The sequence below is a fragment of the Anabrus simplex genome, chromosome 1 (genome assembly GCF_040414725.1).
Source record: "Anabrus simplex isolate iqAnaSimp1 chromosome 1, ASM4041472v1, whole genome shotgun sequence".
NCBI lineage: Eukaryota > Metazoa > Arthropoda > Insecta > Orthoptera > Tettigoniidae > Anabrus > Anabrus simplex.
In genome coordinates this window covers 791,109,166-791,126,492 of record NC_090265.1, presented here as the reverse complement: position 1 = coordinate 791,126,492, position 17,327 = coordinate 791,109,166, and the positions used below count along the sequence as shown (strand labels likewise).

Sequence of the window (17,327 nt, the reverse complement as noted above, 5' to 3'; positions counted from 1 at the left end):
TCAAAAGAAGTCAAAAGCCTAGTCTCCCTTCTGCCCTAAAACTATTTGACTGAGCTTGATAGCTGCAGTCGCTTAAGTGCCACCAGTATCCAGTATTCGGGAGATAGTAGGTTCGAACCCCACTATCGGCACCCCTGAAGATGGTTTTCCTTGGTTTCCCATTTTCACACCAAACAAATGCTGGGGCTGTACCTTAATTAAGGCCATGGCCAGTTCCTTCCCACTCCTAGCCCTTTCCTGTCCCATCGTCGCCATAAGACCTATCTGTGTCGGTGCGACGTAAAGCAATTAGCAAAAACAAAAAAAAAAACCTACTCAAAGCTAAAATCATTCCAACCCTGTGTTACGGTATAGAAATCATCTGACAAAATCTCAGTGTAAAGGACCCCAAGAATCTAAAGAAAACAAAGGCCCATTTCTTAAAGTTAACCCTGAGACTGTCCAAATATATTCCATCAAGATTAGTATATAAACTCACGAAAGAGGCTTCTGATGGAGGACCTACAAATAAGATTCTTGCCCCCCTTCATGACTAACTGGGCAAAAGTTGTACAAGAAAGACAAGAGAAGAGGAAAACCATATGGCCCGAGTTTTACACCACAAATGCAATGCTAGATCGGTCACGGACAGGACCCAAACAATACATTTGTTACTTGACAGCGGGATTAGCGGTGCACAGTTATCATCAGAAAATATGTAAAAACAAAACATTCCATGAACCTCAACAGAACTCCGTATATGATCTCTGCAACCTGCTGTATGACAGATGTCATATTACCAACTATATGAAAAGAACAAATTTAGTCAGTTCCTATTGTAAGATGTGATATTTATCCCATTATGCACTCTTGTGCACAATTCTTACATTATCAGTGTATTTAAAAAAATGAGCCGAGATGTTATCAATTACAGTTGTTAGTTACAGGATGCTAATTCGAACTGTAAATTCACTACCAAATGCCAGTGAATGTTAATAAAATAATGTGATCGACATACTGAATATAGTTGCTTCTTTTTGGGGTAGTGCTAGAGAATGTTTGCAAGATTAGTAAATTCGATCATATATGAAGAGTGCCGAACTGATTTGTGAGAGGGGAATTACTTTGTAAACTTTTATCAGTAAAGTAGGTCAGTTGATAGGATACCTCTTGAGACATTGAGGAATCATTGTTAGTATTTGAGTAAGTGTGGATGGGAGGGATAGTTGAACAATAGGGAGAGGCCAAGACAAAAATACGTCAAGCAGTTCTGATTATATGTAGGCTGTATTAGCTGTGTAGCAATTAAATTGTTAGCACCATGTAGGATGAAATAAATAACTGCGTCAGAGCAGTCCACAGACTTGTTTGATGGGCTAAATTACAGTATGCATTTGACTATTTTATTTTGAAGAAGTAATACAGGTGTTCTTAAAATTCTTAAAATGGAATTATGGTATAATGGACTTCTATCTGCCAGTATGAAAACATGACGAGACCTTCAAGGGAACGATTACTAAATCTATAATTGTTCACCCTGTCTGTGACTGAATTGAAGTATTCTTAGGATATTTAGATGATAATATGTTGTATACAATATTGAAGAGGACTAAAATATTATACAGATAGACATTTCTAATCTGTACACAGTTGTCACATTTGATACGTAGAAAGATACATGGGTGCATCTAAGAGTCAGTTGCACTTTTCTCCTTCCTTCGATAAAATTACTCATGCATGGTCTGAAGTACTCTAGTGGGGCTGGTGCATAAAAGAAAAAAAAAAAGCCGAGCTCGATAGCTGCAGTTGCTTAAGTGCGGTCAGTATCCAGTATTCTGGAGATAATGGGTTCAAACCCCACTGTCGGCAGCCCTGAAGATGGTTTTCCATGGTTTCCCATTTTCACACAAGGCTGTACCTTAATTAAGGCCACGGCCGTTTCCTTCCAACTCCTAAGCCTTTCCTATCCCATCGTCGCTATAAGTCCTATCTGTGTTGGTGCGACATGAAGCCACTAGCAAAAAAAAAAAACTTTTAAAAATGTTTTGGAAAGCTTTGATCTAAACTGAGCTTTTGTCCATGTAAATATGCTAAAAACAGTCTTACTGTCAGCATTGCTATGCGAAAATGATAGAGATTCTGTCATATTTAAGAACACCACCGGCATTATCATCTGCCTTGCCAGTGCCCACTTCAGCTACTTAAAGAAAGGCTGCCGACAGTGGGATTCGAACCCACCATCTCCCAGATGCAAGCTCACAGCTGCGCACCCCTAACCGCATGGCCAACTCGCCACTTCTTTTTTTTTTAGTTCGGCAAGGCCAGTGCTTTTAGCATAAATCTAGTTCAGAAATTCATGGAAAGGCCTAAGGCAGTTAGAATGAAGAATCATTTGTTCTAAAGCTCGGATACATGCAGTATTTATAAAAAATACATAAGAGTAGTATAACGTGTTAAATATTCTTCAAAGTTACATCATCAATGATGTCATAAAATGTTGGGATATATCGCAAAAAAAATCTCCTGATTTACCTAGTCGTATGGCTAGTGCACGTAGTGGAGACCATGGCACAGGTGACTTGGGCCTCTCCAGAACCTAAATCCTGAAAGAGGTGCAGGAAGAAAACTACCTTCTTAGATGGGGGAATGGACTATGGACAATTTGCTTCATGCAAATTATGATGTGGTATCAGCTGTTTTCTCTTGGATGCTTCTGGTTTGAACTAAATACAGAAGGAAAAGGTAGCCAAACCGTCCATGTAGTATAGCGGTGAGACAGAGGAGCGAGGGTGGACAGCATCACCGTTACCTTTGCAACAAGCGCTAAAAAATACCTGAATTAAGTGGAAAATACAGTATTGTTAAACAGTGCATTGCAAAATACTGTAATGACATTTTTAAGCAGCAAACATGTTTCATAAGTACAGTACAGAGTTGCTTATAGCTTTTGTCATGTCTATTTTATACTCTTACTTATGTGAGGCTCCTCATTTTCATCTTTTCTATCTGATCTCCTTTGGTCAATTCCTTTCAACATTGGCGGTAATAAGTTTCCGAGGCCTAGAGAGTCTCTCATTTTCACACTCTTCGTTGCACTTGTCTTTCTTTTGAAGATACCTTCATTTTTCAAAGTGCTGGCTAGTCCTTGTCCATTTTCTTTCTGATTAATTTTAATAGAGGATGGCCGTGCAGTTGTACTCATATTTTGCAATGAACCTATACCAAAAGCTCTTCGTGCCCACAGTGGTCAGACCTCTTGCCATGTCAGTTGTAAGATAGCAGTTTAGGGGAGTTGGCACTTTGTGCGTATGGCTGCATGTTTTGGTTTCACACACTAAAGAGAATATGATTTGCTTTTAATTATTGCTGTAATAATAATTGTAATTATAAAACAGAAGTGGATAACATTTATTTTTGTGTTGCAGTTTTGTGTACGACAGAGGATGTGTTTTATATTTGTTGTTGTTGTTATTATTATTATTATTATTATTATTATTATTATTATTATTATTATTAAAATAAGTAGGTATGGTTACACTTATCAAACAATAATTAATATTTTTGTGTTTAGTTTTCCTCTGCTAAAAATGTGGTTTATTATTATTTTTTTAATTTCATTAGGGCCATCTGTGGACCATAGTGCTTGTATTTTAGGTGTTTCTTAATGTCATCGTCGTTGTTTGCCACAATTGGTGTTCTTAGCGGTTGGTTTGGCAGCTGTTTTCTTGTTGGTAACTCGAGCTTTCCTGGTGGCTCAGTAGTCCTTCATTTTCCGGCTAAATTCAATCTTACATTCCTCAGAGCATTTCCTGGTCTCGTCTTTTGGTCTGTGGGTAACTTCTGTGAGGGATGTTACAAAGGATTTAGTTTTAAGATTTGTATGATAGTTACTCTGATCAGCTATGTCATTTTGATTTAATGGAGTTCCGAAAGGTCCTTCTCCACTTGCTTCATCCACACAAATCCAGTAGCTTTGTCCTTGTTAGCAGCCTTGAAGATCCTATGGGATAACCTATTTGAGTCCATTTTGGATAGATGTCCGTAAAAAGCCAGTCGCCTTCTTCTGATGGCATCTGAGATTTTCTTGGTGTTTATATAGCTCACGATTTGGTTGATACCATCGGCTTCCATCTGGTAAAATTCTTGGTCCAATTATTATTATTATTATTATTATTATTATTATTGTTGTTGTTGTTGTTGTTGTTGTTGTTGTTGTTGTTGTTGTTGTTGTTATTATTATTATTATTATTATTATTATTATTATTATTATTATTATTATTATTATTATTATTTAAATACAGTTTATGTATACATCAGATGCTAGCTGTTGCTCTTTGTTTTCTTATGATTACATTTATTGAATAAAATCATTTGTGGAGTTTCACTTGAGGACATAGTCATTTGCACTGCAGTGCTTTCTTTCTCAATACTCCCTGAACCTGCTGTTACGATGCTTGCACTGTATGCGTGCTCGTGGCATTTCAGCTTGTCATAATTGATAGGCCTAACTGTATTTGGATTCTGTTCTGGTCAATGCTTGCTCAATCATTTTTAAATACAGTACTATGATGAAATCCTTTCCTTACTCTGCGAGAGGGATTTTGTCCCTCTGTCATGGATTGCTTGGATTATTCAAAATTTTGGATTTTTAGGTTTCAGATTACCAGAGTTCTGCAGTATTTTTTTTTTTTTTTTTAGATGGGTCTACTCTCATTCCCTTTTAACCATACGGTATTTCATTTTATCTTACAGCTGTATCTTGGATTTATGCAAAAGTGACAGGGTACTCAAAAGAAGACTTGTTGATTAAGAGGAAAATTACCTACTTAAAAATTTCAGAAGGACGTTTTATTTTTAAATAATACCGAACAAGGTTTCACTGTAGATGTTAAAATATTTCCATGAACCCCAAGCTTATTCTGTTAGCTACAGCTTTCAACAGTAGAGCTAGGGTAGGAATCTAACTGCCCCAGCAACGTGCAGTCTTTAGCTATAGGTGATTAGTAGTTCTTGTTGAAGTATATAACATTATTACATAACTAGTTTTTGATTTCAGATGTCCTGCCAGTCTCATTATAGTGGTGCTGCATGGACTAACCATTGCATGGAATAATAATTGATTACTTTTAGATTTAAGCAGTTAGTATAGCATTGCATAATTATTACTGTCCTGTCAATTGTCTTAAAGTCAATTTCATTGAGGTAATTCTAAACTCTGAGGGAAATATACTTTCTCTGCTCTTACAGTGTTCCATATTGCAGTATTCTGCTTTACTAGTGTTATAGATTGATGGATAGATTAGGCATCTACATTATTTCTATTCAAGACTGTAGTGTGTAAGAAGTACATCATTAAGTCAGGAATGAAAATTGAAAATGTTTGTGTTCTTTAGCATGGTCCAGATTTGGAGGTTTTTCACATAATGCTGAAAATTAATAATCTATATATTCCTCATGACAACAATCCTAGACCTGTTTCCCTTTGAGAAATGCTATTGAGAACCTATTTATTACCTTCCAGGATTGTAACGTAACTTTCAGTACCTAATTTTCATTTATAGCTCCTTTTTCCTAACGTTCACAGTGTCATTATGCTACCTTTCCTGATTTTGTACAAACGTTTTCTTCAGTGTTGACAAATGGTTGATATTCTTTGCTTCTTCAACATTCCCAATCTCTTTCCTGCCGGGCTGAGTGGCTCAGACGGTTGAGGCGCTGGCCTTCTGACCCCAACTTGGCAGATTTGATCCTGGCTCAGTCCGGTGGTATTTGAAGGTGCTCAAATATGTCAGCCTCATGTCGGTAGATTTACTGGCACGTAAAAGAAACTCCTGCGGGACAAAATTCTGGCACCTCGGCGTCTCCAAAAACCATAAAAGTAGTTAGTGGGACATAATGCAAATAACATTATTAAAAAAATTTCTTTCCTTAATATATTTTTTTTTTTTAAGATTCTTACTTACCTTTCGCTTTCCCGGTCATATTCTCCTGTCTCTTCTTCCACTCTTGGTATTACCTGCTCTGTGATCAGTAAAATCTTTCTCAGGAGTGGCTTTATCCTCCTCAAGTTGTTTTTGATAAGTCTTTTTCATCAGTGTAATCAATCTAGGTCAGATGAAGACGGGAAGCAGCGCTGTGGGATCAACCCACTCCGCTCTACGTCCTCACAGTAAACTTGTTTGGGGAGTTTGTGAAATGTAGACAGTAGTTGATAGGGAGGAAGAGTGGAGGTATTAGGCATATGAGCAGTGGTGAGTTAAGGTGATACCCAGGAGTTAATGACACAGCTTTTTTTCTCTCTATATTCTCTCTTTAATTGCAATATTTTTCACAGATTGTGTAGGTAAATAATTTGTGTTTTGGTGTTAAATGTATAACAAAATAATTTGCTGGAGAATAAAAGTTGTTTTTGCTCATATAATTGTTTAATTTGATTTAATTTGGCAAAAGATACAGTAAATAAGGGAGAATAATAAAATAATTACGCACATTCATCTACAGCTTCAATGTATAGTATGATTTGAATATTATTTGTGACTTACTTTTTTTTTTTTTTTTTTTTTTTTTTTTTTTTTTTTTTTTTTTTTTTTTTCCAGTGTCAGTATTGGGATGTAATAACCGGGAAATAATACAAGACTTCATGTTAGGTTGTGATCTGATAAACTTCTTGATTTGGACTTAAAATTTTTGAGTGAAAAAATTGGCACATGATGCTGATCCAAACATAGGCCTACTGTATATAACATTTGAGCAGCTAATGCATATAATCTTGGAATCCTTCTCCTTTTTTGAATTTGACCAGTTCTATAATCTTATTTGTCAATTTCAAAAGGTTCCCAATTTTATAATGCCCAACTGAGCGAGATTTGGTACTGGCCGTCAACACTTCACAGCTTCGTTAGTATTCACAGAGGTGCATGTCTCTTTCATTTCAGCTGTAGGCTTTTGTTACCAAGGGGTCTTCGGTCCCAAAGGTATTTTGCACCTACTACCTCCTAATATAGACTCATACCTCTTGTAGCTACCTGTAACCTGGATATACAGATGCTGGATGATCTGCCATTCCCTCAGCTAAGGTCTGTCAACCCATCTGAAGCCCTCCTTCTGAAACCATTGGCATATTTAGGGAGTTGAGTCATTTGTTGTTAATTCAACAGTTGCTACTTCCATTCCTGATAGTAGTTAAAAATTAGGACATAAAAACTTTCCAGTCTGTCAAACACACAAAATTTGAATAAAATTATAACACTATAAATATACCTGTAAAAAATACACACTATTACACAAAGAATGACATGTTTTGTTCTACAAGAACATCCTCAGATTCTATCATCACTAGAATCCTGCTTAAATATGCACAGTATTGTTCACGTTGCATAAACTTGCCAATGATAGAGAGTTAGATGATAATATGAGCAAGTATTAATAAATGATGATTTTATAAGTACTCAGCCAACACTGTATTAACATAATAAAAAATAAAATTCTGTACTAAGCTTCAACAATCCAGATAAGTACAGAATTTGTTTTTTCATTATGTTAATACAGTGTTGGTCGAGTACTTATAAAATAATCATTTGTTAATCCTTGTTCATATCATCTAACTCTCTATCATTGACAATTTTACGCAACGTGAACAGTACTGTACATATTTACGCATGATTTAAGTGATTGATGGGATCTGAGGATGTTCTTGTAGAACGTAACATGTCATTCTTTGTGTAATAGTGTGTTTTTTATAGATATGTTTGTAGTGTTATAGTTTTTATCAAAATTTTGTGTTTGACAGAGTGGAAAGTTTTATGTCCTATTTGACTAGGTCGACACTGGAAAGTATGGCTTTCTTCTTAACAAAAAAAATGTTAAAAATTATCTCTACATTTCATAAATCGTGACAACAGCGTTATATTGTCCAATAACACAGCAGCACAGGAAATCCATTATGTGCATTGAAAGCCAAGGGAATGTGTGTCTCATTGCTAGCACCAAATGGGGTTAAGGCGCTAACAGCAGGGGAACACTTGAAAGAAATGCACGTACTGTGTAGTGTTACAATATTTTATTGTGCACAAACTGAACATAAACATACATTACAAACAGTTAACCCCTCAAAATAGTCCCCCAGGGCAACGATAGAGAAGGTGTTGAATACCATTGGTGGTCTTGATTTAGTCAACGTGTACCACTTGTTGCTGATATGCCAGTACAGTGGCCACCTCATCTGCATAGCTCATTTCAGACATCTTCTGTTTCGTAATTATATCAAAGTCACGTGAACTGAGAGTTGTTGAATAAAGGTGTGTTCTAAGACTCTATTACTGCTGCTGTACAAGGTCTCTGGTGGGAACCACAGTGTGGTTATTATGGAGTAGGGAATTGTTTTCACTGAAGTGTACAATGCAGATGGCCCTGCAGAATTGAGTGGTAGTACTAGGCATTGATAGTGTGGCTCTCTCAAATAGGACGACTTTTAAGAACACCTAGGCTGTCATACACCGAAATGACTATGACCCTCATGAGAAGTGGATTCTGTCACATGTTCTGTCATCATCGTGGCGCAGGATGATCTTTGCATAACTCTGAACGGCATTTTTGCCAAGGAGAAAGACAGTTTTCATGTATGACCACTGTTCTGCTTTACTTACATCCATCTTGGAGCCCAGCCAGATGTACACTGACTGTCAGACGTTGATTTCTAACCACTGGTGTCCATGGACACAATCTATTGGTGGTCTTCAGAAGCATGTGCCACACGGTTTTCAATGTAATACCAGCCTTTACTGTCCCATCACACGTTTGGACAATGTAACACTGTTGGTCTTCGACAAATTTTCTAGCACTGTTAACTTTATTATCGTTGTTTTCATAGGCGAACAAGTGAGGAAGGAGAGTAGATTGAGATGTTTCTACATGTAATTTTAATTAAGCTGTCGGGTTTTTTAAAAATTCAAAGTGATGTATTCTGGTTTCAGTTATATAAACTAAGATAGTTTAAAGTTTTAAATATGAAGTAGCTAGTACCATTGTACTTGATATAAAATTATTAGTAAAGGCTTATGAATTAACAATAGATATTGCTATTTGTATATTACTATAGGATGTTGCTGCGTACTCATTTGGCAGAATTATGGTGCAAAATACGCACAAAAGCAGTTCTGGTTTTTGTCTTGTGCAGCCTTGTGTTTCATGCTATTCAGAGTCTCCAAGTCTAGTGAAATGAGTACCATTCATAAGATTTTTGACAATGTAAGCAATTAATAATGAAGTATCGTATAGAATGAAGGTGTTTGTGTATATTCTAAGGAAGTGGCAGATTTGTTTGTATCTGTGGGGTGACAAAGTTCCAAAAAATGATACAAAATGAATTGTACGGCTCAATACAGATTTTGCCTCATGTTCTGATACATGTATCCTTATATTTCACATTGATAAAAGTATTCAGTTTGCTCCTCCTTGCTCCCAGTAATGAACTTCTATTAATTCAACTTCCTTTAAATCTTTTGTTAATTTTACTGTACTTAGGTTCTAAGAGTAAAGAACACGTGTAACTTGAGATTTTTTCAGGGCATTTCACATCACACATGTTGCTTGTGTGATTTTTGCATGATGTGAATATTACTGTAAAAATCTTGGACCTTGTGAAAAATAATTGTATATGATAGAAAGGGCTTAGATCTCATTAGCCATTTGGAACCCAGTTTGTAAGAGTTCAAATAGCTTCAGATTGTTTTAGTGCAGAGTTTAGTGCAGAAGCCATGTCAACTGGTTTTAAGGGTAATATTTTAAATTCATTTAGAAATTTTAAATTCTGTGTAAGGAAATATTAGTAGAAACTTGAAGCAGTCACTTACTTCATGGCCATTAAAAAGCTGGTTGGGTTGTTCTTCATAGAATCTTTTACCTTTATATTCATATTATTTAGAATGAAATTTATTTCTACAAAGTGTTAGTCAGTTATTGGCAGTTTCAAATGCCCTCCTTATGAATTAGGTAGTATTTTACAACCAGCTTTTTAGATGAGTGCTTTTTTGTTGTTGTTACTTATTGATGTACAAATTTCATTGCTAGACATTGGCAAGGTATTTTCAGAAATATGTAGGAAAAGGATACTAACAGTCATTTTCTATATAACTTTCATTCAGAATTATGTGTGCCATAATTCTTTTGTTTTTTCATTCTAGAGATGACATGGAGATGATGTTAAATAAAATAGTGCCTGAGGTGAGTTGATATGTGATATGTTAGCAATGTAGTAATTTAGGGTAATCTTAATGTTTCATGAACTTCTTTGTTGTACTTACTATTTATTCAGTTATCGGTTTATACATTGGTGTTGGTGATTGTTCTTTTAAGGGCAAAAATGTTTCATTAACAAGCCTAGCGCGTTTTTCAAAGATTATGTATATAGATACCTTCTCAGGGGTTACTAGCCTACTACAGGCTACAAATAAGTCTTGTATTTTATATGATTGGGGTAAGGTCTGATCTTGAATGATGTCTGACGTGATGATTTGGAAATAAAATATTTATGTTGAATTTGCTGTGAAGTTACCAATATTATCCTGTGAAGCTTCATTCGTTGATTGAATTATCCAGCTACTACATCGTCAAAATGACTGAGAATGGTGGGAGGGATCTGGTTACTCTAACAATGTGTCCTTCCCTGGTGTGCTTTCTCAGTTCTCTGTACAGATAGCATTGAAATTAGCATAAGCTTTAGTATGTTTTGATATGTGCTATGTAATGCTAATTTGATTTATTACACAAAGGCCACGAAATAGTTTTAAATTATCATTTATTAATGGTTAATTGTTGCAAAATCATGGCAAGAAAACAAACTTATGAGTAATATTTTATTTGAAATGTACATTGTAGTGTTGTGAAAGTAAGTATTAAAATGCTAAACATTGGGAATTATGGGAATTATGACTTGTTCAATGCACAAGTACATAGGAGAAGTTGGTTTGGTCAGCAAAATTAATATATCAGAATAAATTGCATATAAAGCTGTTGGAAGGTTTATTTTTTATTTTTTAAGTACCGAGCTCGATAGCTGCAGTCGCTTAAGTGCGGCCAGTATCCAGTATTCGGGAGATAGTAGGTTCGAACCCCACTGTCGGCAGCCCTGAAAACGGTTTTCCGTGGTTTCCCATTTTCACACCAGGCAAATGCTGGGGCTGTACCTTAATTAAGGCCACGGCCGCTTCCTTCCCACTCCTAGCCCTTTCCTGTCCCATTGTCGCCGTAAGACCTATCTGTGTCGATGCGACGTAAAACAACTAGCAAAAAAAAAAAATTTTAAGTGTCTGTGCTGATGACTAGTTTCCAAGTATATAGTTTTGCCTGCTTACAATCCATTTGTTCTCTTTGCTGTTTGTGCTTGTGCTTCCAATGTCCGAACAAGCCAATTCTAACATGAAAATTGCATCTACATAGATTGTACTCGATGGATGGCAGAGGACAAAGCTTCACCTGACGGAGTATCTGTAATTTAGATTCTTCATGCCTGCGACACTCTTGTTCAAACAGTCCGCTGGCAGTACATGTTATTCGGTACCAAAGCAAGCGATCCTTGGCAAGTGTGTTATTGATGTAGATGTTGATTCCCATAGGGAACTTAAAATATTTGTCCTGAATGAGTAAATTTATAATATCAATATAAGTGTGTTATTGACGTCAGAAAAGTTGGATGGCGCAGCCACGCGGTAGAATGTTGAAGCTGCAACATAGTGACTGGTGAGGTTTATTTACATGGCGAAGCATTGACGTCGTGATGGAAACAGAAAGAAAATTGTCAAATTTGAGGAAGTACTGCTCTGTATACGGTTTCAAATCGTATAAAACGGATGCAAAATATGTTCACTACTTTCCTGTACAAAAAGTTCAGAGAGAAAGATGGGTTTCCGCGCTGTCAATTGGAAAATGCGTTACGTGATATATGACAGTGTGTAGTCTGCATTCTTGTGAAGAAGACTTCTTTCCACAGCGTAGGTATCGGTACTGTTTATTGTACTCATTGATACTTATTGTCTCTAATTTGTATTCACAAAGATTTAGCTACATCAAAAATACTGATAAACTTGTAGCCTAATACTTCTGTGCCACACATAGAATGTAATCTGCTCTTTGTAAACTTCTTCATATGTGTAACAGCAGACAGTAAATTAACTATCTACATGTGAGTAATATCTTTAACTGGTAGTAATTAAGCACTGCATTTAAAGTTGCCTATAAAACACTTCCATCAATGAAGTAGTATTTTGCCATCATAAATTAACTTTTTTTGCTATTTGTTTTACGTCACACCGACACAGATAGGTCTTATGGCGACGATGGGACAGGAAAGGTCTAGGAATGGGAAGGAAGCGGCCGTGGCCTTAATTAAGGTACAGCCCCAGCATTTGCCTGGTGTAAAAATGGGAAACCACGGAAAACCACCTTCAGGGCTGCCGACAGTGGGGTTCGAACCCACTGTCTCCCGGATGCGAGCTCACAGCTGCACGCTCCTAAACGCACGGCCAAGTCGCCCGGTCATCTTAAATTAGAAGCCATAACCTAATTATTTGGTAGAATTGGGCAAACAAAGTTTTCTTCAACCCCAAACAGCTCCTCCCCCGTTTCGGACGTCAATAGATTTGAGAGTTGATATGTGACCTTCATGATTTGAGCTGGTCTTTATAACACTTCAAAGGGGCATCATGGGGTCTTGCCAAGGGGAAATTCACCATACTAAAATTGGAGAGGAAATGTGGCTCCGTTTGCAAAAACAGTGTTATGAGTGGTAGACGCCTGCAGATTCCTGGGTCTCCATTTTGATAAGAGACTAATGTGGCAGCCCCACATCCGTCAGCTAAAGGTTGCCTGCATAAAGAGATTTATGGCCTGTTTCTGGTACACCACAGTTACCTGTGAGTTACCTAAATGTGCTTGTAACTTTAACTGCGCTGTTAACTTTAATGAGTTTCCAGAAACTTAAATCCAGATTTATAAGCCCTGGTAATAAACAGTACAATTATCGTCATATTTAGTATCTCTCGTCCTCCAATAGATGTGTCTACGCAAATGCTTTTTGGGTTATTTTGGTAATAACTAGTTACTTTTACTAGCAGAAGTTTTCTACAATGAAAAATGTTTGGCAAATATGTACACAGTCATCTCAATCTGAGTCAGCATGTAATAATCTCTCATAATATGGATATATGTACGATCTAATAATGAAAAAAAAAGAGATATATTTCCTTTTCTTTCCTATTCACAGTACGCAGACATCATCTTAAATTTTACCTTGTTCGTTGTAGTCAGTAAAATTATTAAAAATACACCGCAATTACCAAGCAGTTCACTTTTCACTGATCCAGAACACAACAATCATAAACAAAAATAATTACATAAATGAAAACGTGCAGCACACTTTGGAACCTATCATTCCGGCACTGAAGTTCTGTACTGATGGTGCGATATCCATTTGTTCTCGCTTCAGCTGTTGCAGATTTTTTTTTAGTAGACTGCAAACAAACTGAAAACTTCTACTTAAAACACACATGCCGTTTTTCTCTTCAAGGATGCTGGACATGTATGGCAAGATTGCAGTTTATTCAGTCTTTCTTCCGTATCTTGGCGCCGAGTCTTACATGCAAAATGTTGCTTATTCCTGCTTGTATCTCTCTGGGAACTGACTCATTTATTTTTCTTCTTTGACATGTAATTTCACCTGATCAGATGCCAAACCCTTCAAGAATTCCATTTTATCTGGGCTTTTATGGCACAACTTGAAAATAGCTATACAGTAGAACCTTGGATTGCGAGCATATTTCGTTCCGGCAATATGCTTGTGTAATCCAAAGCGTTCGTATATCAAAGCAAGTTTTCCCATAAGAAACATTTGAAACCTGGATGATTCGTCCACAATACAAAAGTATTTATTCGCATACCATTTTTAAAACAAAATATAACGTAAAACAAATTAAAGTGCAATTTATCTTACAATAGAATCATTGTTGGTGTGAGGGAGACGAGAGATAACGTGAGAAGAGTTACTGTGTAGCACGAATTTCACTAACGGAATCACTGCTATCTGTTGGCTCACTGGAATTGTTTCCTTTTCTTACAACATTAACGAGGAACCTGTCTAATGACTGTTGCTTTTGCCTCTTTTTTTAGAATTTCACAAAAATGTGACATTGCATTGTCATTGAAGTGATGCATCGCTCGTACTGCTACAGCCTTATTCGGGTGGTGATTTTCTACAAAATTTTTCACCGTTTCCCACAGTTTGCACTTCTCCCAAATCTCGGTTGAAGTGAGAGATTCCATTGAATTTTCCTCCTCCTCTTACCCAGACAAGATCTCCTTCATAACCTGCTTGTGTTGTTCGCGATGCAAGTGGACATTTCCTGGCTGTGTTCTTCCATCAGCTCTTGAATGTCCACGTCATTCACCTCCAGCCCAATAGTCTTCCCTAACGACACAATTTCATCGACAATCAGCGGCTCATTGTCACCAACAATCCCCTCAAAATCACGTCCAAGAACACAGTTAGGCCACAGCTTTCCCCAAGCGGAAGTGAGAGTTCCCTTGGTGACTCTATCGCAGGCTTTATCGATGATCTTCAGGCAGTTCGCGATGGGGAAATGATTTTTCCCAAACTCTCGGAGGGTAAGGTTTGTTCCTTCAGTCACTTCGAAGCATCGCTGAAATAGTGCTCTGGTTTATAGCTTATTGAAGTTCGAAATGACTTGCTGATCCATAGGCTGGAGTAGTGGAGTAGTGTTGGGGAGCAGGAGCATTGTCCATAACCAGCAAGACTTTGAGCGGCAGATTATTTTCTGAAAGGTTTTTCTTCACTACAGGACCAAAGACCTTGTTCATCCATTCAACAAAGGTCTAGGGGAGGGGAAAATATAGGCACACGTGACGCTCGTATTGCGGAACCTCACTCGCTTATCAAGTTACAATGTATTTAAAACATTTGCTCGTCTTGCAAAACACTCATACACCAAGTTACTCGCATTCCGAGGTTTCACTGTACCACCAAATTTTTCATTAGTAGTTCTCTAATCTCCTCAAACTGAGAATTTGTAGTTCTTAATAACTGCAACGGACTAGTAATTTGAGATGTTTTACTTACACTGACCACGCAACATGCATTGACAAAAATACTCTCGTATGCTTTCTGCTGAGATGCAGGGACCATAACATCATTCCCAACTGTGTGAAGCTGAAGCACACGTTAAATACTCCGAAGGCCAGGCGGATGTATAAGGCTGATTCTCCACGAGCAGGTAAAACGCCGCTGTTCGCCCGCTACAAACCCGCTTGCGGAACAGAACCATGGGATATGGGTCGAGTTGTCTACACGGGCGGTTTGCACGCCGCGGGTGGACGCGTCCATGAGCGGGCAGGCGGGTCTAACGCCAGCAGAGGCGTCATTCCCGCTAGCGGTAGAACAGCGAGTCATACTCCACGTGGCGGCAGTGAGCAGTTCACCCGCCTCTGTCGCACGATAGGAACTGCCTGAAGTGTAGTATATTCTTTACTAGCTGATGTACCCGTGCTTCGCTACGGAATTCTACATTGTATACAGAATTCTAGGTTAGGTAGTGTACACGTTGTGAGCAAGATTGTATTAAATTCCATAGCTCTTAACGTTACCCTAGAAACGCGACGGAAAAGTCACCAAACGTCTTTTCTCATATGAAGACTGTGTTAGGGAATATTCATTGTAACGATAGGCCCGCTTGCCTACCATCAGTCACAATCAGGTTGGGGAGTTTAGATTATAATGGCAGACACTGCCTTTTTACATCCTCAGAAAGACTGTCTTAGTCATTTTCTCAACTGAAATGACCGTAGGTCATTACAATGATGTCAGTAGGAATGGCGCGATTAAAAGCAATGTTTTCATATGAAATACTCGATCAAATGAAAAACCACGCATTTTCTCACTTTTAACGAACAGTACTACGCTGCCGATCAAACAATCCAAATTTTCAGAGCCTGAATGACCAAGCCGCAGACAGCCGTGCCGTGAACACTCTTCGTCTTTTTTTCGGCGGGGATGGCGGAGGGTCGAATAGTGGAGAGTTCCAGGGCAAAAACTATGCCCTTTTACTAATCTGTTTCCTAGGAATAGCCTACACGATGAATCGGAAAATCTCAATTCACTACACTGGCGGGGGAAGAAACTATCTGACTTGGAGGCAAATTCTTCCTCAAAGCCAGAGGAGAAAGCCCCTCTTCACTGCCAATTTGGAATAAAATGAATATAGATTAAATAAAACTGAAGCAGAAGAAGCTTTTCTTACGAAACGGCTCTTTTCAGGGTTGAATTTTGAATTATTTTGTGAATTGTGGTTCTATAATTTGGAGTAGGCCTAAACTGTAATTCTTTGCTTTTGTTTTTGTTTTGCAAGTTGCTTTACGTCGCACCGACACAGATAGGTCTTATGGCGACGATGGGACAGGAAAGGGCTAGGAGTGGGAAGGAAGCGGCCGTGGCCTTAATTAAAGTACAGCCCCAGCAAATTGTAATCCTAGACCAGGTCATACTACTACTACTACTAAGTGAGCCTCTAACTTAAATTGTCCAGTGGTGAGCCGATTCGATAACGCAGGGTGAGTCCACCAACGTCTTTTCTTACCAGGTTCATTTTTTAATATCGCTAACAACTGTAGTTGAACAGCTCCGACAACACAACCTATTCGTACGACATCCATCATTTTAGTATGGCAGGTTTATCGCTGGTGGAGAATGGCTGCGTGTGTCGCCGGCGTTTTTGGCGCTGTTTACAGGCGTCAATTCAACCGCTCGTGTAGAATAGGCAAAAAGTTTGAGCGGTCAGGCGGGCGAACAGCGGCGTTTTACCTGCTCGTGGAGAATCAGCCTAAATGTGCTAGCAAGGCTCTTGTGATCGAGAGAGTGCATTACACTCATAAGGAACTGAACTCGGTCTCCTGAGAGTTGTTTCGTTTACACCTGCTGTTAAGCAACACTCTCGCAGGAATTGTCATTGTCATTCAATCGCATTACTGCTATACAAGCTGAACGCATATTTAACCAAGTGTCATTTAGACAGAAATCTAAGTTCCTCCGACTAGCTCAGAAACAGACGGTCTCTCGTACAAACCCGGATGCTAGTAAAACTGTCGTCAGTCTTTCCAAGAAATCCTTGGATGAGAACCAAACGGCAGTTCTATCCCCTTCACTGTCACTTCCTCTAAACTTCCCACTGAGGAGTTAATTACTTCTGTTGAGGCAGCCGTCCACAAACTACCTACAGATGAAACTGAGGAGTTAGGCAAATATGTGAGGCTCATCAGGTCCGCTGTTGAACCCGTGCCCAATTTTA

General features: G+C 38.1%; 1 protein-coding gene across 2 annotated transcripts in view; it reads left to right on the top strand.

Moving 5' to 3' along the window:
- Positions 1 to 17,327, top strand: part of LOC136857531 (UPF0047 protein YjbQ) — an 80,729-nt gene that overhangs the window by 24,396 nt on the left and 39,006 nt on the right. For both annotated transcript variants that reach the window (XM_068225226.1, XM_067136260.2), the window contains one exon: positions 10,161 to 10,200. In XM_068225226.1, the coding sequence (XP_068081327.1) occupies positions 10,161 to 10,200 (40 nt within the window). The remainder of the gene's footprint in view (positions 1 to 10,160; positions 10,201 to 17,327) is intronic.